Source organism: Mesocricetus auratus, unplaced genomic scaffold (assembly GCF_017639785.1).
Source record: "Mesocricetus auratus isolate SY011 unplaced genomic scaffold, BCM_Maur_2.0 Super-Scaffold_100018, whole genome shotgun sequence".
In the NCBI taxonomy this organism is placed as follows: Eukaryota; Metazoa; Chordata; class Mammalia; order Rodentia; family Cricetidae; genus Mesocricetus; species Mesocricetus auratus.
In genome coordinates, this window is record NW_024429199.1 from 45,587,152 (window position 1) to 45,607,735 (window position 20,584).

General features: G+C 40.9%; 1 protein-coding gene across 5 annotated transcripts in view; it reads right to left on the reverse strand.

Moving 5' to 3' along the window:
• Prkn (parkin RBR E3 ubiquitin protein ligase) overlaps positions 1 to 20,584 on the reverse strand; it is a 1,082,502-nt gene that overhangs the window by 856,562 nt on the left and 205,356 nt on the right. For all 5 annotated transcript variants that reach the window (XM_040758175.1, XM_040758173.1, XM_040758174.1 and 2 more), the window contains one exon: positions 16,793 to 16,956. In XM_040758175.1, the coding sequence (XP_040614109.1) occupies positions 16,793 to 16,956 (164 nt within the window). The remainder of the gene's footprint in view (positions 1 to 16,792; positions 16,957 to 20,584) is intronic.

The following is a 20,584-nucleotide window of genomic DNA, read 5'->3' on the forward strand; positions in this document are numbered from 1 at the left end:
TGGTGTTGTACACCCCCATTCTCAGCACTTAGGAGGATCAGAAGCTTGGATCCAGAATGGGCTATGAAGGGAAAGTCCTGTCTCAAAACACTTGGGACAAAAGCAAAGCAAACCTCAACAAACAAAAACTTATCTAAAGAAGAAAATGTTCAAGAATTTACTTTGGAGGAAAAAAAACATGTAGCAACAAATTTGATTTAATTTCATTTACCAATGAAATACCATGGCAGACAAGTTAGAGTAATTAAATAAATAGTTTCAAGTCCATGACAAAGTATAGTTATAAATACAAGCACAGGGGAAGCTACTTAGTGGTGTTCTAAAATATTCAAGTCTATAAAATACAACTATATGTAAATTATTAAAATTATAGCTTTACTCTAGAAAAATCCAATTCCTATGAGCACATTAAATCATATGACCAAGTAATGTCAACAAAGGAGAGTGCCTCAGCCAGATCAAGACATGGCAGAGGGGACTCAGGTTCAGACTCCAGGAAACTTCCCTGCTCACATCGGCAGAGCAGAAGGTTTCTACCCTGGTTACCAGGGAGATGGTAAAGAGCTGGTAAACAGGGAGAAGGAGCCTTGAGTCAGCTCACAGTTGCCTGGATTTATTCACAGACATGGAAATGATCCACCCTGGAGGTAGGAATGGTAGAGACAAATGTAGTTTTTCTTTGATCTTGTCATGATACTGTCTTTAACTGTGTTGTAATGAGTAACTGTAACTAAACAAAAGGCTAAAAATTGATTGTTCACTGTAGACAAGGGTTGTATTACTCCATAATATACATTTTCTGTCTTTATAAAACTATTCTGATGTCATATAGGTAAATAGAAGAGCATTAGAATACATTTATTACAATTGTTTTACATATGGAAAAAACTGACAGAGGACCAGTAAAAAAACAACCAACCCTTAGCTTGTGAGTGGCAGAGTCACTGGCAGAATCTAGGTAGTGAAGCCCAAAGCCCTTCACCTTGGACTCTACCATTTCCATGGTATTTCCACATATGTGTACAGGAAGAGGAAGGAGGGTGGTGATAGAACAGAGACTACTTTACACAAGAGAAAGGGATTTATTAGTTTATTACCCTCCTTTTTAAGTTTGGAAACTTTTAGAAAATTAAATGTAAAGAAATATGGTTAAAATGTTACAGCATAACTTCAAACCTTCAAGAACAGCTTTTAACCTTACTTTTATTACTTAAAGTGCTTGGAAAACCCAACTCCATGACTTTCAACCTTGAGCATGGAGAGCAGGTGACTAGAGAGGGCTGTTTAAAGTGTATGCATCTCCCAAGGGGGTGGTGGCAGGAGGTTGGGGTGGAGGGAGTAAATGTCCCTTGCAAAGCTCAAACCACTGTATCTACAAGGCTGGGAGATTGCTCTGTCACTAAGGTAACTGGATGCAAACATGAGGGTTTCAACTTGATCCCCAGAACCCAGTACAGATCAAGGGTTGTTGGCCAATATCTAATCCTAGTTCTGGGGGGAAAGGATAGGGAAAGAGCTGAATTTCACTGGTCAGCAAGTCTTGTCCCGTTGGTGAGTTCTACGTCCAGTGAGAGACCAAAGTAGAGAGCAACTGAGGAAAATACCTGACATCAGCCTCTAGCCTCCACATACATATACGTGCACAGACATGAGCATGTACATAAGTGTGTGAAGTGTGTGCACGCACACGCTAGCGTGTGCGCGTGTGCGTGCACACACACACACACACTCATACACTGTATTCTTAGCATCCTTCTACACCTCCATTCTAGGAGATTCTGATACAGAAAACTGTAGCAAATATTTCGAGGAATAAATGGTATGTCTGTTTCTTCTAATAGGTAACATATAGAAATACTATATTAAGCTGAAATTTATGCATGAATAGAGAGACTAAGCCTATATAGTTTTGATCTCTAACGAATATTAAGAAGCAAAATTATCACCAAGAGATGAGCCAGAGAAAACAAGAACATTTCACAGTTTTAACTGCTTAGCTATTTTCTGGAAGTCAGAGCAATTAGTGAGCACTGAGCATCTGTGAACAATCCAGGATTAGTCTTTCCTGTAACTCTCAGATCAGCCGAGACAAATGCTGCAGTGAAGATCAGCCGGCCACCACTCTAGAACCTGTCATTCTTCCCTTCCGCCATGCTTCCTGCCTCGATGGTGATGCACGAAATAGCCCCATGGAACTGTGATTCCAAATTAAATGCTTTCTTTATAAGGTAGCAGATACAAATATGTATGCTTCTCTACAGCTTGTTGAATACATTGTATATATTCTGTTATTATATCATACACACACACACACACACTTATTTAATCTTGGGTTGATAATGGAAATTTGACATGTACAAGAAGTCAAGATTGCTAAAATAAGATCTTGCAGGTGAGCAAACATAACAAATTCAAAGTCACTAACAATAATCCCCACGAATTTCTATTATGGGTTTCCTTTATAATCTACATTAGTCTCAACTTGCCTGGGAATGCACATGTGTATTCTTAAATAAACTTTAACTGGAAAATGTGCCATGTCATATATTCACTAGTAGCACTGGTTATCAGACTAAATGAGGTAGCAGGAGGTAGGACCTGACTGGAGGATGCGGGTGGGTCATTGGGGTGGCATCTGAAGGGTGTGTCTTGTCCCTGTCTGGTCTCATGCTCCCCTGTCTCTTTGCTTCCTGGATACCATGATGTGAGCAGCCTTCCTTGCTGTGCCGCTGTGGCATGATGCTCATAGGACCATAGGGCCATAATCAGTAGAGCCAGCGAGCTACTAAGTCAGACCTCCAAATGGTTCTTCTCTATGCGTGCGTGTTCTCTCTTATCTGATGCTTCAGTGAGTAAAAGCATTAGGCACCAAGCTTAAGCCCTTGAGTTCCATCCCCTGAAGCTATATGGAAGGAGTGAACCAACTGTTAGGATCTGTCTTTTGATCTCTACACATTTGCTGTGGCATGGGTGTACACACATAACTAAATGAAGGAAAGAACTAGTCACCTGAAACCTTTAAACACAGTAAGCAGAATTTGTCATGATGTCCCCAGTAACATTCCTCTACTTCTCATATCTGATACCAATGTCTAATGGCTTACATCTTACAGATGGCATCACTGTGTAACAGGGTTACATCTTACAGATGGCATCACTGTGTAACAGGTTTACATCTTATTGATGACACCACCGTTTAATGGCTTACATCTTACTGATGACATCCTTGTCTAATGGCTATATCTTACAGATGACATCACCATATGACAGTTTACATCTTACAATCAGCTCATAAGAAAATTCAAACGACATTACACAAATATAAAACTGACATCTGTACTCACCCCTCTTTGTTTATACTCACACCTCAGGCAAACCCAGTGTCTCTCTTCACAGATCTTTCAGTTTCCTGATTAATTTCTTGGCTTCTACCAAGTTCCAGCCACATCTGCTTTCTTTTCATTCCCTCAATAGCCTGACAAAATTCCCAGTCTATTCCTTTGGGTTCGCTATTCCTTCCAGAGTGGTTTTTCTCAGTGACTCCCAGACTGTGGTCCTTTGCAGAACCTTCCATGGGAACCCTTTGTAATTCACCACTCTCCAGCCCATTGTCCTCCCCTCCAAGCAGTGACCCTGATTATCTCAGAGGCACAAACTAAGTGCCCAGGTCCACAGAGCTAGTGAACAGCTGAGCCACCCTTCAAATCACAGAGTTCCTCTTGGTCCACACACTGTACATGTGTTTTCTACAAAGTAGATGGCTGTAGAGAACAGAGCTCATGCCTCACTTGTGGCTTATAACTGGTTCTTGATGAGAGAGGCAGAGTGAATGGATTGTAAAACAATAAATAGCACAAATATTGAAGAGGGGAGCTGGCTTGACTATAAATCTTGTAAAGAAAGGCTGCACATATTTAAATAGATTGAACAACTATACAAGTTGTATCATTGATCCTACAATAAAACACTAGGCTACATAGTAGGCATCTCATACTAAGAAACATGCAACACTTTCAGCAAATGTAGAGCCATTTCTAGAGTCTAATGATGTTGTCCCTCTTGAAAAATAAGCAAATGGAATTTGACCAAAAAAGTAAAAAGCTTATATGGATGCTGGGACAGGACAAGAAGGGCTGTGTGGGCACACATTTGATGGCCATCTGTTTGAAGCAAAGGTTTCTTCTGCTGTGAAAGAACAGAGAACTATCTGGACATGGAAGTACAAATGACACGATGGGAAATGAACAACATGGCATGCCATGCTGGGTGAACTTGTGCTTCATCCCAGGAGTGGATTGTGGACATCGCTTTCAACTCTGCACTGAGTGTCATCAAGCCAATCCCCTCAAACGATCATCACGAGCAATGAAGTTCCATGGAAACTCCAGACTTTGCCACATTCTTATACCTGGTTCCTTTTATTCAGGCAGAGTCAGTTTATTAGGTAAGGGATTGAATTTTACCCAATTAGAGTGGCTAAAACAAACAGACAAACAAACAAAAAGTACAGGGTGGGTAGTGATTAAGACGGAGGAAGGAGGGTAAAATGACAGTAAGTATTTCTGAAAAACTCCTAAGGAATCACTACTACCAGAGAGAAACAGTAATTCTGTGTATAAATACAAATATGCAATTTGGATGAAATTTTCTCAAATGGGCTGACAATACTCCCTGTAAGGGTCAAGGACTATCTGACAAAAACCCCAGCACCAGTCAGGAGAAGCCCTCTTTTGAGTTGTTGGTAAGGGTTCAGAAACTTCCAAAACATAAGAGACTATTCTACTGCCCTTGGTTGTCCTCCAGAGGTAGAAGGTCAGTCCCTATTGCTGAAGACACCATGTACTTCACACACAGAGTCCAGAAGGCCCTGAAGTGGAACTGACCTGAAAACCTACTCTCAGAGGATGAGTTTTCTTGGTACCAGAAGCATGCAAGCTTCCAGAGGAGAGAAGCAACCAAGAATCCAACCAAACTATCATGCCTGAGCCACATCAATGAGCAGCATGGCACGATAATCCTAAGAGTGAGGCAGTGGCACATACACTTTGGCAGTAACCCTAACTCTCAAGTTGGACAAAAGACCCATTCAATAAGAGCGAAACCAGATCTAGTACTGGAAACCTAGTCAACTACCCGTAGCTAGTGAAATAGTAGATCTTGGATGGGAACCCACAATTGTCACCTTACTAAACCAGCATAATCCTTAACTATATTTGGAATATTTATTCTTCTATCCATGGATAAGTGTAGTCCTTACTCCTCATCAAGGAAATTTCCCTTTGCAATGGATGGAGACCATTATAGAAAAACACACCAATCAAAAGGCAGTTTGTAGAGCCCAGTCACAATGAATATATCTACAAAACACTCTTACACTTACAGAGCATTGTGGGGAAAGGGATGGAAAGATTTTTTTAAGAACCAGAGCATCAGGGGTTTTGCTCTGAAACTGTGTCTTCTAGTAATATCAGAAGCTATACCTATAAATTCTCATCAGCAACACTGTCTAACCATGAGCCGAACAAAGGCAGTAACAATAGACATGGCAAACTAGGCAGGGGAAAGCCTATGGGATCTCAACCTACGCAAAATAAGGAGAAATAGTCTTGCCTGTACACCAGTTGGGTGTACAATACCAAATGGTCAGCCCTGAAGACTTATGCACAAGTAACATTATACAGACTGAGCTGGTTATTTATAGCTAAGAATATACACATATATTCATATACATGTGTATGTAACAATTTAAAAGGGGATCATGAATTTGAAAGAGAGGGAGGGCGTATGGAAGGGTTTGGATAGAGAAGAGGGGAGAAATGAAGTCATTATAGCCTCAAAAATAAAACAATAAAAAAGTGTTCACGGTTAAAAGAAAAGAATGCAGTGGAAGCTGAGAAACTGTAAACAAGGTCTCTGTCATCAATATGAAAAACGATTTAATGAGAGACACAGCATGCTGTCCCGGCACATGTCAGTCCTCTGGGTTTGGGTTGCTTACTTCTTCTAGTATCTGCAAAACTCTATCAATAAAACTCACTCATCCAAGAGATAGTCTGATTTTTTAAAATCTCCCATCAGTATCTTTTTAAAGAACAAAAAAATTAACCAGACATGTGGTGCATGCCTTTAAGCCCAGCACTCCTCTGCAGAAGGTAGAGGCAGGTGGATCTCTGTCAGTTCCAGGACAGCCTGCTCTACATAGTGGCTTTCAAGACAACCAGAGCTACATAGTGAGGCCCTGTCTCAAAAACAATATAAAGCAAAAGAACAAACAAAATAAAATTGTCAAAAAATCCCAAATGATGTGATACTTTAGAATAGGGCATAATTGTGATCTACTGTGATGGCCATCCTCCTGAGGCAATGGTTAAACATACAACTTCAAACAGCAACCCTGAATATGACAGGGTAAGAATAGCTATGAGACCAGATTTCATTTTGCTCAGGCTGGCCCAGAATTCACGATATAGTTGAGGTTGACTTTGAACTTCAATCCTCCCGATTCTACTTCCCAACTGTAAGAGTTACATGTATACCATTAAAGCTGGAAATTTTATTATATACTCTCATACTCATAATGTCATAGCTATAAGTAAGTATTTTGATCAAATAAAGACTTAGGAATGGCTGGTAAATGCACTATTATTTTCAGAAAACAGTACTGACTTTTGCCTTTTATATACTCAAAATATTTTTTAAGTTTCAGTGATTGCTTAAAAGTGTTTCATAGTTATATTTTCCTTTGTCATTATCTTTTTAATATCTCAGATACTCCCCTAATGTGAAATAAAACATTTTTTACTTAATTTACTACCAGTGCACAGGACAGAATAAACAATATACAATTATGTATAGATGTGTATGTAAACATATGTGAGACAAAATTTAAGGCAAAAGATAGAGATGAAATCAAGAACATTATATGAGATTATACATTAACAACTCATAAAGATTGACATTTATGACTCCAACATTTCCATTTAAGCACTCAAAACAAACATATGCAAAGTTACTAACTTAATCTGGAAAGCAAGAGCCACACATTTAGTCGACTACAAAATGAGAGATTATGTAAATTTAGCATCTCCATTTAATCATTTCAGTAGGCCTTAATGCAATTTCCATTCAGGTTGCCTCCTCTTGCCCTCTATTTTACATTCGAGTGACTCACAAATTCCTAGGATCAATCTTAAATTATCCTGTGCCCCTCATTAAACAGATTTTGAACAGTAAGTACTCTTGTAAAACCGTGCCCCATATAAAATGGCACATATATACATTCGAGAATGCTGACTTCCTTAGGGTGGTACACTCCTCTCATAATTCCAGCGTGTCATATGATTTGAAACAAAAACGTTTCCACAAATACCCTATAAAATGCTTTTCTGAGGTTAGTTCGTGTATGGAGGAGTAGGCAATTTGGCATGAGTAAATCTTTTCCCTTTTCTGAATGTTTAATAGGATAAATTATGGAATAAATCAGTAACAAAAGGTTTACCTTTTCTTTTGTGAATTACTCATCAAATTAAAGTGATATCCCAACATTTGTACAAACCAATGTTTCCCAGGTAAAAATTTTTCCTGTTCTCAGAAAAACTCTTCAAAATGCAGGCACTAGTGCTATCTTCATTTTGTAGATGAAAAAAAATGTGAAGATTGAAGAATTCTAATGTCTTCCCATTCCAGACAGTCTGACTCATGGGTGATTCACATCTACTTCATTATAAGGGTATTAGAAAGTCTGGCAGAATTCTAACTAAATGACTTCATGCAGTATACCACATTCTAGAAGTTATGACTTCTGTGTTATATACTGCATTAAGTGTAGGTTGGATGACATCATAGAACTCCACAAAGAAAAAATATGTAAGGTATTTAGGTTTCTGTGAGAACTGTATGCATAACCAATGTTGCTCAAATGATAACTGACTCTGAGGATCATGAACTATAAATTGTAGAAGCTGAAAATATTTCCTTCAGTAGTTCATAAAGTTGTTAGTGTCCAAGTTCTAAATGCCAATGGAAATATCTTAGAAAGATTTTGTTTTTATTTTCTCTCCTTCAGAGCAATGTTTTGATGAATTATGCATGGCTGGAATACAAACATTCAATTCGCTTTGAAATACTTAAGGTTATAAAAATGAACAGAACACATCCTCAGCAAAGCCTGTACTAAGCCTTCAAATGGTGCACAATTGACACTAAGTTTGAGGGTGTTCCAGAACACGAGCTTCACTGGTCCTTGCTGTCCTCATTTCTCCTCTTATGTCAGAATGTTTTATTAGCTTTCAGAGTAGAGCTCTGGGCCACAATTAGACTACATAGTAAGATTTAGCTGACTGTACTTCAGAAGGCAAACCAGCCAGGGTCAATGATAGGCAAAATCTCCACAGTGAAATGAACTTGCCATACACCTGCAAAGTTCAGAGCTTCTTCCCCCAGAGCCCCAAACTAATGTGTCTGGGAGAAAATGTGTACCTATGACAGGGTGCTGTACTTGGGTTTCTAGAGGTATCTACACAGGGGATTTCACAGCACATCAGGAGTTCTCCATGGTTTTCTTCCATTTCAATTAGTCTCTGTATCCTGTTTTAACACATGGCCAAGAAAACCACTCAGAACATCCTTCCAGGCCTTACAGAGGTTGCCATGACAACAGTCATTTATCTAATGTTGATTCTTGTTAATTGAGTTTCTCTTGCTAAATAATGTATGGGGATCGTTCTTTTACCAACAGTAAACATCATCCTTAATAAAACAAAATGAGTGAGCACCACACATTCAGACAGCTAAGCAATCCCCACCCCTACCCTCGTCCCACCCCCCTCCTACTTAATTCTCCTTTCTGGACACCTCCAAGTTTAAGACTGAATTATCTTAATTTTGACATCTAACTTACATGTAAAGAAAACAGATGGAGAGTAAATACTGTTAATCAACTAACAAAAGCTGTCACTCAAGCCCGTCAAGAAAATGGCAGCTGTGAACTTAAATCTCACATGAGCTTTAGAGAGCTTTCTCATAGACACGTTTTGCTGTTCTCTGACAACACTGCCTGGCTTGTTAACATTACCTTGCTTGTGAAAAGCAAGAGCGAAAAGGCAGAATTTGGGTCAAGAATCTCCTGGTTCCTAATAATACTGGAGGCCTAGGCACAAACTCTTGCTTCTTCCATTTCTCTCCTAAGCACGCCTGTATGAAACAAAACCTCTAACAGAATTGGGACAGTTGGCTGAGGGAATCTAAGTGCACCACAAAACAATAGAGACAATGGAATGGGCGTTTGAAACTGGGACACCGTGAATAGTGCTGGCCGTGGCTCCCTTCCTTTGACAGGCTTCCTGCGGGACAGATGTGTGCATTACACACGCTACTGCAGGCATCCTGTGTGGAGCTTCCAGAGCTGGGGAGCTTGTCTCCCTCCCGTGTCAACAACACGTGAATGTGAGCTCCATGTGGACAATGAAAATGAAAGTCTGGTAAGTCACTTACAAGCTAGGAGAATCTCAACTCTTTTTTTCTTCAACTAATTGCTCATCTGTGGCAGTTCTTAAAGATGTTTTACATGCCAACAAGGGAAAAGAAAAATTGAGAACTCCTTTCAAAAGAAAATAGCATTGCTGTGGGTCTGAATTATGCAATGAGGTAGGTGATCTGCAGCTTCTAGGTTACTGGCAAAAGCTCTGCGGTCACCCAGACACAACCGATGGGGTAGGAGTATCCCCGAAGTCAGCGCCTGCTTTGCACAGTTCCACTCTAGCATTCTAGACTCTGCCCGAGCTGCACCGTTCAGCTCCTGCAGTACCCGCTTGAATCCGTGTGGACCTCAGACAGAAGGAGGCTAGCAATCTATTCCACAGGCAAGACAACCTTCAGGAAAGATGCCCACACAAGTCCTACAGTAACCGTGACTAAGTTTATACAACTGTTCGCATGTATGTGCACAGGAAAAATCACTGTCTGGATAAAATGGCATTTTAACCTGGCTTCATTCTGTTACATAATCACAGGAGACATGCATTATATCAGAAACTTACACTGCCATTTGCAGAATTCTCTCATATACAGACAATAATTCATGGTGGAAATGCATTCAACACTAAATTTATCTCACTTCTTGCCACCTTGTATTCAATAGAGAAAGTGGAACAATTTAAACTAAATTTAGTTTACAAATGAAATAATTTCATCCCTAAATTCTATTACCTTAATGCATGTTATCAATAAAAGGAGAGCATTTTAAATGAATGTTTTCTTGTAAACAAACAACAATGGTTATATGAAGTGCTCATTTATTTCCTGACATTGTAGTACAAGCGTCTCAATTGAATTTGGAAAAATATGCTCAACCAAGTACCCTACGGTCAAGAACTATTTACTTCTCATTTAGGTGAAATCTCTGGCAAAGGTTCTGTAAGTAACACTAATCATGGGTATTTAGACCTGGGGGACCATAAAGATTCTGCCTAAGCCCTTAGCCTCCATGTGCTGTCAGGCTGTAGCTGACTGGTCTACTGGATTTCTGGGATATCAGGTGGCTTCTTTCCTGGCCCTTTGGACAAAGATCAGGACATTATTGATGCTTTCTTTTCTTTTTACCTAAACACATTGACATTTCTGAGCTGACAACTTCACTAAGCCCAGTTCTGTGATAATGGGATAAAGGGAAACCCAGGAACTCACCCCTGCACTTGTGTCTGGGTCTGCAGCAGGAACTCACCTCTGCCCCTGTCTCTGGGTCTGCAGCAGGGACTCACCCCTGCACTTGTGTCTGGGTCTGCAGCAGGAACTCACCCCTGCACTTGTGTCTGGGTCTGCAGCAGGAACTCACCCCTGCTCCTGTCTCTGGGTCTGCAGCAGGGACTCACCCCTGCACTTGTGTCTGGGTCTGCAGCAGGAACTCACCCCTGCTCCTGTCTCTGGGTCTGCAGCAGGAACTCACCCCTGCTCCTGTCTCTGGGTCTGCAGCAGGAACTCACTCCTGCTCCTGTCTCTGGGTCTGCAGCAGGAACTCACCCCTGCTCCTGTCTCTGGGTCTGCAGCAGGAACACACCCCTGCTCCTGTCTCTGGGTGTACAGCAGGAACACACCCCTGCTCCCGTCTCAGGGTGTACAAGGAGAAGCATTGCACTTACCCAGCTTCTCAGGAACAGAGTCTTGAAGATCCTCTGGGATTTGTCTACATGTTGTGATTTTGCTTCTGTTGTGTTTTTTTTCCTATTTCCCTTTACAATTCTAAAGCTCTTAAAAGCTTTGCCAGTACAGTGCCATGGTCCTCTTCCAACAGGGCTTCTCACTGTGATTGGTGGCTGTGTTCTCTAGGAACTGGAATTCTATGATTTTCTTTAATGCCGTAATGTAAGCTATATATTGGCCTTATTTTCACCAGCTAGGAAGACATACCTCCATACGTTTTCATTGTTAAGACTGTCACAGGACTGTGGCTTTAAGCTATTATTCCCCAAGTACCTGGTATGAGGTTGCTCGTAATACTTCCCTCCTCGTGCAAATCGAGGCTCTAAAACCTGAGGTACACTCAGAGCCTCAGTTCTCCATGAATGAGGCCTTCATATGCTTTTGTTCTGGGATAATTTTAATAGAGCCTCTTTCATCCTCAAATGCTACATTTTCCCACAAACTGTATCTCTAAGCACTGTGAAAAGAAGGAAAGAAAAGTGTAGACGGAGGAGAGGTCCAGCAAGGGTCCACACCCCCCTGCCTGCCTTCTCAGTGCATCTGCTGTGCTCCGCGCTTACCTGAGGGAGCTTCCGGTGCTCACACTCGGCGTCTACCTGCTCTCCCTCACTTCACGTTCTACAGCTCACACTGTAGAATACAAGGGTGACTACGTAATGACGGCCGAATTGCCACAAACATATTCTAGAATTATGCAAGAATATCAAAGCATACTAAAATCCCACCAACTGCACACTTAAATTAAAAAGTGCCCAGGTCTTTATAATGAGGCTCCAATATGAACATAGTTTGCTATTGTTTCAAAATTGAAACCACTGATCCAATTTAATAAAAACTCTATAAATATCAAGTATAAATTTTTTTTCAGTATACTCGGATATACTAGCAAAATATACAACACTCTGAATTAAAGAAACAAAGTGAAAATATAAGTGATTATGCGGTTATTACCATTTTAAAAAGAATAACACTAATTAATTAGCACCACAAACAAGCAGAGTTATAGACGTATGTTTGTATGGTACCCTTTCTTTAAAATTATTATAACCAAGCCAGGCATGATAGCGTACACCTCTAATCTCAGCACTTGGGAGGCTAAGGCAGAAAGGATCTTTGAGAGAGAGAGGTAGATAGAGGCCTGATTTTCATAAAATTCAGGGACAGACAAAACTATATAATAGAGAGACCTTGTCTCAAAAAGACCAAATATTATTATAACTAATATGTATTAATTCTATAGTCAAAAAGATAATAAATACGATAAAAAGGAAATGATGATTTTGAGAAAGGTTAAAGTGGCATTAAGAAAATATCAGTTCTCAAGAACTCAGTTTAACAACAGTCACAAAATTTAGAAATGATTCGAGGTATTTAGAACTCCTACTTTAATTAGAGGCATGATAAAAATGGTTCATAATGTCCCCTGCAGTAACAGGTAAACTTTCTTGACAATTATAGTAGCCTTAGTTCTTTTGATCACTATACATGCTTTACCTCATCAGTTAAAGTCAGTGACCTATTAGCTTTAGCTTTTGAAATACATGTAATGGCATGGCCATCAGGAAAAATACTGCTACTTAAATAATTTTCCTTTTGGGGTATTATTATTAAAATCTAAGTGTCTGTTCTCAGCTCAGATCTGTTGACATCATAAAATTATGAAGGATAACAATAAAATGGTATACTTTTATATTTACTACAAGAATTCATATAAAGTAATGGTGTGTGTGCATGCGTGTGTGTGTGTGTGTGTTTTAGACATCATAAAGTATTATTCAAAGATATTTATGACCATTTAGGAGAATCCTACAAAACAGAAAATTCCCATGTGTACTGGTTTGAATATTCTTGATCCCCATAGGCTTGAATGCTTGGTCACCAGGGAGTGACACTATTTGAAAGGATTAGGAGGTATGACCTTGTTAGAGTAGGTGTGACCTTGTTGGAGGAAGTGTGTCACTGGGGCTGGGCTTTCAGGTTTCAAAAAGCCCATTCCAACCCCAGAGTCTCTTTTCCTGTTGCCTGTGGATCCGGATGTGAAACTCACAATTTCTTTAGCACCGTGTCAGCCTGCACACCTCCATGCCATGTCCCTTCCATGATGAAAATGGACTAAATCTCTGAAACGTAAGCAAGTCCCAATTCAATAGGTGTTATGGTCACAGTGTCTCTTCACCATAATAGAACATTGACTAAGATTCTATGTAAAATGAATGGTTCTGTTTTATGTTGGGTATTTGCTGAAAGTTAAATTCATCATTGAAGAGAGAATACAAGTTAAATAACATCCCTATTCGCTACAATTAAACATGTATCTCATGTTTTGGCTATGATGGCTAATTGTGTGTCAACATGAGGAGTTTGGGGCATTTGGACAATGGTCAGAGCTTATTCTAAGTGTGCCTTGTGTTTCTGAATGAGATCAATGTTTGGCTCAGTGGCCTGAGAAAGCAGACTGTCCTGTCAGTGTGAGCAGGCCATATCCTGTCTGCTGAGGATCGTCCTAGGGAGCAAAAGGGCCGAGAGTTGAGAAAAGGGTTCCTCTTGCCTGACTTAGAGCAAGGACATGGTTCTCTTCCTTGCCTTCAGACTTGAATTGAAATGTTGGCTCTTCCCAGGCTAAGCCTTGAACTAGATTTATGCCACCATCTCCTGTGTACTGGAATGGAGCAGCACTGGATGGCAGATCTGGGGACTTAATGACAAGAGTCAATTTCTTATAATAAATTGCTATAAATGCATACGTATCTGATACATACATAATACTAACACTGACTAATACTCTGGCTCACCCTCTGCTGATGTACTAACAGCAAAGCATTTAGTATAAAAAGTCTTAATTCTTCTCAAGAATCTAAATAGAGACCAAAGTCTCTCTCATTGCAGCAGTCAATACAACTGTAAAGTTTACAGTCTGGAATATAAACACCAGGCTAGAATTCATTTTCCTCGTACAATTTTAATAGTAAATTCACAATTAGAAAGGGTGACTTGAGGAATTTTGACAAGCAGCTAGATCTGACTGAGTAGAGAGGAGCGACCTGTGAATCAAGTGAGTTTTGAATGCTCTGTCGCAGGGTTTGCATATTCTGTGTGGGTTTTGAGTATTCTGTTGCAAGAGCTGACACAAATTCTTTGCAAGGAAAAAATAGGAATTTTTTTTGTTATAGTATGTAAATAGTTCACATATACATGCAATACAGCACAGCAAGGTACTTACATGGTTATCATCGCCTCATCTCTACCTTATTTTACATGTATCAGTTATGATTTCTCAGGCAAGTCTTGCATTGAGATGATCTAAATTTGCAAGTGTCTGCTAAAGATGGCAATCAGGATACCAGTACTGTTAATAACAGTGCAGATGTGCACGGTACTTGTATATGGAAGATGTTTATATAAACAAAAGCATTCCTTTCTTACAAAGCTGCTGCAAAATTTGGTCTATTATTATTTCTGTCTCTAAAATGAGCAATCTGAGAAAAGAAGCCAAATTCTCTAGCTGTGCATAGCATATGTAAAACTCAGTTTGTCTTAACTTGTTACATTAAAAACTAGACATGATCTAATGACTTAAGAGGTAGATAGGGATAAAGGCCCTGCAAGAATACCATGCACACACTTAGTATGACATTATGTTAAGTGAAGCAGTCTTAATGAATGCAAAATTGGTTCATACTTATTACATCTCTGTAGAAGTCAGCTATACATAAAGTCACTGGCTAGCACATGTGGTACAATATGACAGATATCACTTCTCTGGGGGCTCTCCTGGTAGGCCTGCTTCCTTTCAGTGACAGGCTGAGCTGAGCAGGTAACATACCTCTGTGTCAAACTCCTTGGCATCACGGTTCTTTACCAGAACCTTCCAAACTTCTTATGTAATGCATTACATACTAATTCTCTATTTTTACCAAATTTCCATTGTTTATAACAGGAAAGTCAGAACAAATTCATATATATATATATATATATATATATATATATATATACACCCATGTGAGTGTGTGCATTTGCATATATCTCAGCACACTTGTATGTATACTATAGGCACTGGGCTAAAGTATGTGGCATTGCTAATGATTTTATCCTTTTGTGGTGCTCCCAGTCAGTTTGATCTAGTGTTCCTTTAGTTTGGGAGCCCTACCCAGGTAAAAAGCAGACTCCATAAAGGTGAACTAAGCTCTGCCTTTTCATGGAATCCTCTGAGAAGCCCTGAACACTGAAAGTTCAAAAAATGTTAAGCAAAATAAGACTCTTGAATCAGTACACAGATTTAAAAAAAAATCAGTCATCTGCAACAATTAGTCTTCCTGAATAAGAAAAAGCTAACTGTTAAACTCGTCACCCTACCAGGTACAGGAGCCAGCTTTAGAATCTAAATGGTCTCACAATAAACTTTATTTGGATTCAAGAAGCAGTTTTAAAACCATTTATTTGTAAAGGAAACAATTTTAGCTTTAGAAGTTGGCAGGTACATCGAAAAGTTGACTGAAATAAAAAAAATCAAAACACTTTTTAGTGCAGGCACTTCCCTTATGAAAACAAATCTCCTGAAAGCAAAGCTCAGCAGTCTCTACACAATGAGTGTGAATCCCACCACCATCAGCGGGAGCAGGAGAATGGCGGCGGTGATTTGCATTTCTATAGTTCCTTTGTGTGCAGCATTCAGAAGGCAGTTCACAAAACAGCAATACTTTGGCCCACAAGAGGACTGACTGGGCTGGGCAGTCTGAGGCCTGCCCAGCTGTGAGCAGAAGCAGAATCACCCTGTGTTAGGCAGGGAGGGTTAGGGTTAGGGTGCTTCTAATCCCTGCAGTAAATGTGGCTCATTTCTGCTGACCTTCCCAAAACACCACTCACTGGTCTCCCATCCTGGGTGATGGGGCCTGCTCATCAACTCCTAGCCAGTCCCTGGCATGCCTACAAAATGCAGAGCTCCAAATGTACAACATGCAAGATACCCAGGAAACAAGAGGCAGGGAAGCAGATCAACTCAGTACTGTGGCAGGGGGATAGACTGGGGGTAACTGGACCTAAGTTTGGATGTACAAAGATAGCCTTTTGCTGTGTAATTCTGATGTTGTCCACAGGCTTCTCAGAGCCCTCTGCATATGGGGCCCCGGGCCAGCGCCTGCAGTAGTCCAAGTAGCAGCTGTGACTGTCCTCCAGGGGTCACAGTCGGGTTATAAATCCCTCATGCAGGCATGGGCTGAGCAGCCTCATTGGGAACAATTTATCTGAACACTTCTTCATTAAGATTCAAATGGAATATGGACGGTAGAAATTGAACAGACCCAGAAATCGTGCCTTGCTGCTCCTGCGGTCAGTAAACATTTATTCTCTAAGCCCAGCTCCTAGCTTCTCTTTCTCTCTCACCTCCCTCACACTTGTTCCTCCAATCCTTCCTGCTTGCTGTTCTAATGCATAATTAAGAAGGTCAGAATTAATGAAGCAGTGTGGAGTAAAGTTCAAGGAATCCCCAGGCACTATTTATTCTATTAGATCTCGGGCACGAATGTCAGATTGGCAGCCGAAGCTGCATGGGCAATGGGCCCTGCTACATCCCAGGAACCACCCACCCAGGGAGACTCACCTGCACTGTCAGGTCATTCTGAAGCTCCTTCCCAGCAAAAATCACGTGCAGCTGGTCAGCTGGAACCCCCTGTCTCTTAGCAACCACTTCCTTGAGCTGGAAGATGCTGGTGTCAGAATCGACCTCCACTGGGAAACCATGACTGGAGTTGAACCTGACAAACACTAAACACAGGCAGAGAGAGAAGAAAGAACGTTACTCCAAGCCCTTAATGGCCAGTGAAATGTCTCTGAAGACGTTCCCTTACCTGCCCTCCAGTGAATGGCATATGTTTTCTCTCATTTATAGCAGAGAACTTTATATACTATAGAGAAGTAGTTAGAAAAAACCGTTTTCCCAAGGTGTTTCCTGTTCATACACTGGTCAGTGACCTGCAAACGGAGACCGCACTGTGCCTTTGACATCCATCCGCCAACACAGAGGGAGTCAAGTAGAACACTTGCTTGATTGGAATCTCGAGATTCCCATGAGTTTATAGAATATTCTGCTCCAACAGACTGAACAAACACTCCCTCCCTCCATGGGGCCTCTGCATAAAAATCAAAGGCAGCGTGTTGATGTTCCAGAAATAAATGGAGGAGACAGAAGCTACCATGTAGAGAGTGAAGAGAGCCCAGGGCACTCTGGGTAAGGGCTTGGGGCTCCGGGCTCTGAGCTCTATGAAGGAGTTCTGCACTCTGCTAAGTGGTTGTGGGCTCCGGGTAAGGACCCTGGGCCCTGTGTAAGGCTTTTGGCTTATAGGTCTCAGTGGATGTTGAGAGATCTGTTGGGACTGCTGTCTCCATTAGATTCTGGCTAGACCCACCATCTCCTCACCCTGTCTTCTCACTTCTCTTGCCAAACCATCACTTTCATTCCTCACATCTACCTGCCATTCCCAGCTATCCACCCTTTTCTCACTCCTCCAAATCAGGCTCTCATTAAGTATTTCCTAGATTCTTATGCTGGTGTGGTGGTGCATGCATGGAATCTCAACACATCAAAGCAGAGGCCGTTCTAGGCCAACCTGCTCTAAATACCAAGTTCCAGGAGAGCCCAAGTCACATAGAGAGTTCCTGTCTAAAAGAGAAACATAAAACAAACAAGAAATGCTTTCTAGATTTTTGCATTTAGCTTCCAAGCTGTTCTTTTTTGTTTGCTTTACAGTATATTCTGTTTTTAATTCAAAACTTTATTCAAAATAGCAAAGTTTTAAATAATGGTGTGAGACAGAGAAAGGAACTTTCTAGTCAACTTTAGGGACAGGAACTGCAATTCTTATCCTTACCATGAGTTTCTGTCCTGGCTAAAGGCCAGAATGCGCAGGTGTTTGGGGCTCTGGTTCCTTGCCTGGGTTCTTGTTATCCTACTTCTCATTTTATACAGCCACCTGAAGACTGTGAGGAGCACACGACCAAAACTCTACCCCAGCCATTTGGATGGGAAGGCACAAGGATGCCCCATGGTGGAGCAAGGTAGAAGAACTCCCCTACCCCTCGACCCAGGAAAGCCATACTACCCCTTGCTGGGGAATCTCTGTTGGCAATACATTTTTTGGGAATGTCTCCTGTTCTCCTTGTGTAACAGGACAAGACAGTGTAGAGAGTTCCTCCATCTTATACTCTCACTGAGGTCATTTCAGATTTAACTAAGATTTGATCTCCTTGATGGAGAATCCAAGGAAAACTTCCCAAATCCATTCTGGGAATCTGAGATCAAGTTGCCCAAGCTTGTGCAACAACCCCTGCTCCTCCATCATCACTTCTGTTAAACTACTAGCTTGCACAAAGCCTCCCTCCATAGCTGCCAAGAGGGATACCAGGATGTGGTTTCTGCCTTTAAAAGTCCCTCAGTATAATTGTTCAGGGATACACTTGAGTCCTGGATTCCTGAGTGTTGTCCCAGCTGGCTGGAATAAAGCTTTCCCATTGTCTATAAACTGTGTCTGAGTGGTCACCTCTGCTGGGCTCCTTGTAACATTCAGGTCCTCTCTCTAACATAAACCCCTCTAACATAAACCCCTGTCAAGTGCTCACTCTCCTCCTGTCATGACATTCACTCTCAGGTTCTCATAACATAGGACCTAGAGCCTGGCCCAGTGTGGCTTTGCTGTTTTTTTCTTTTAGGAAGGTATAGCCACCTGGAGGGAGAAGTCCTCTATACTCTCAAGCACCCTGACTTCTCAAGGATCATCATCATTATTATTATTTATTATTATTAGTATTATTATCATCATCATCATTTAACGAAGTATGTTTTAGAAGACTCCTCTAAGCCCTCATTCCCCCAGTCTCCTTTCCTCTTTCACAGCTTATGGTCCTATTTTTCTTTGGCTTCCTCAGAAAATCTTTTTTCCTTGTTTGGTGTCTTTTCTAATATTTTAGGATTTCTTCACATTTACATCACATGCTAGGATCTACATATGGGGGAGACTAAGTGGTTTATGTCTGAATTTGGACCACCTCACTTAATATAATACTTTACAAATCCACTTTACTGCAAATTTCATTTTTCTTTACAGCTGAATAAAATTAATTCTATTTTGTGTATCAACCATACTTTCATTACACATTTGTCTTTTGACAGGCATCAAAGCTGGCTCTAATTCTTTGTTATTGTGAATAGTGCACATAACTACAGATCTGCAAGAGTCCCTGTGGTAGATATAGAGCCCTTCTGGTTCTGCCCAGGAGTGGTAGACCTGGGTTATATAATAGATGTGTGTGTGTGTGTGTGTGTGTGTGTGCGTGCGTGTGTGTGTGTGTGTGTGTGTGTGTGTGTGTGTTGGTAGTTCTCCAACTTTATTTGACAGTCAGCAGTTTAGTTCTCATCCACGTTGACTGTCTGTAGATTTTTTAATGTGGTAACAGGCATATAAATTACTAATGTGGAACTTGTTTAATGAGCCCTCTTCCTCGTTATGTTTTCTGGACAAATGTACATGGATACAGTTTGGAACAGTTCTTATTCCTTTGGCCCAGACAGCTTTATTGAGCTTGGTATCAATGTGCACATCTGGGGTACCCATCTCCTTCATGGCAAATTTCTAGATTTCTTTGAGTGCCCCAGGAGCACACTTCTTGAAGTCCATGCCATGGATGCACTTGTGAATACTGATGCTGCATTCTCCGGTACTTTTAACCTGAGTCATACTCATGCTCCTTCGTGTTTGTCCCTTACAAAATGCCCTATGCCATTCTGAAAAACAGACCTTATCAACACTATGCTCCTATCTCTCAATCCACTCAAATCCCTTAAAGTCTCACGCTGTGTGTTGGGAACAAAAATCCAAGATGTCCCTTATATATGGCATGAATCAATATTCTAAAATTTTCTGTTTCCACATGCGTTCTGCTGAACCAAATGGCCTAAGAAAACACATCGTGGAAATTTATTATTACCAGTCTCTTTTGCCTGCCTTCATCCTCTACTCTTTCTATTGAACCTTGTCTGTCTCCATGGTCCATTTCAGGGTGACCTTCTCCGAAAAGCCTCCTGCTCAGGCCTCCCCTGAAACTGCCTATTTAGGGTTCCACAGGCACAGTCTCAGTCTGTCTCAGAAACCTTGCCTCACCCTTCCAGAAGCAGCATAGCACAGAGGTCACAAGTGCCTCCTTCGGGAGTAGGAAATTGTGTCACTCTTTTGTTGTTTAGTTGGCTAAGGATGCACACATCAGCCCTCCCTCTCAAAGTCTCAAATTTGGGAATCTGAAAAATGAACAAGCATTAGATGATGTGACATGACACATGGAACAATGTTCACAGTGCTTCAGCAGAACTCGGCAAGGTTAGTGGCTACCCGTGTATGTCTGT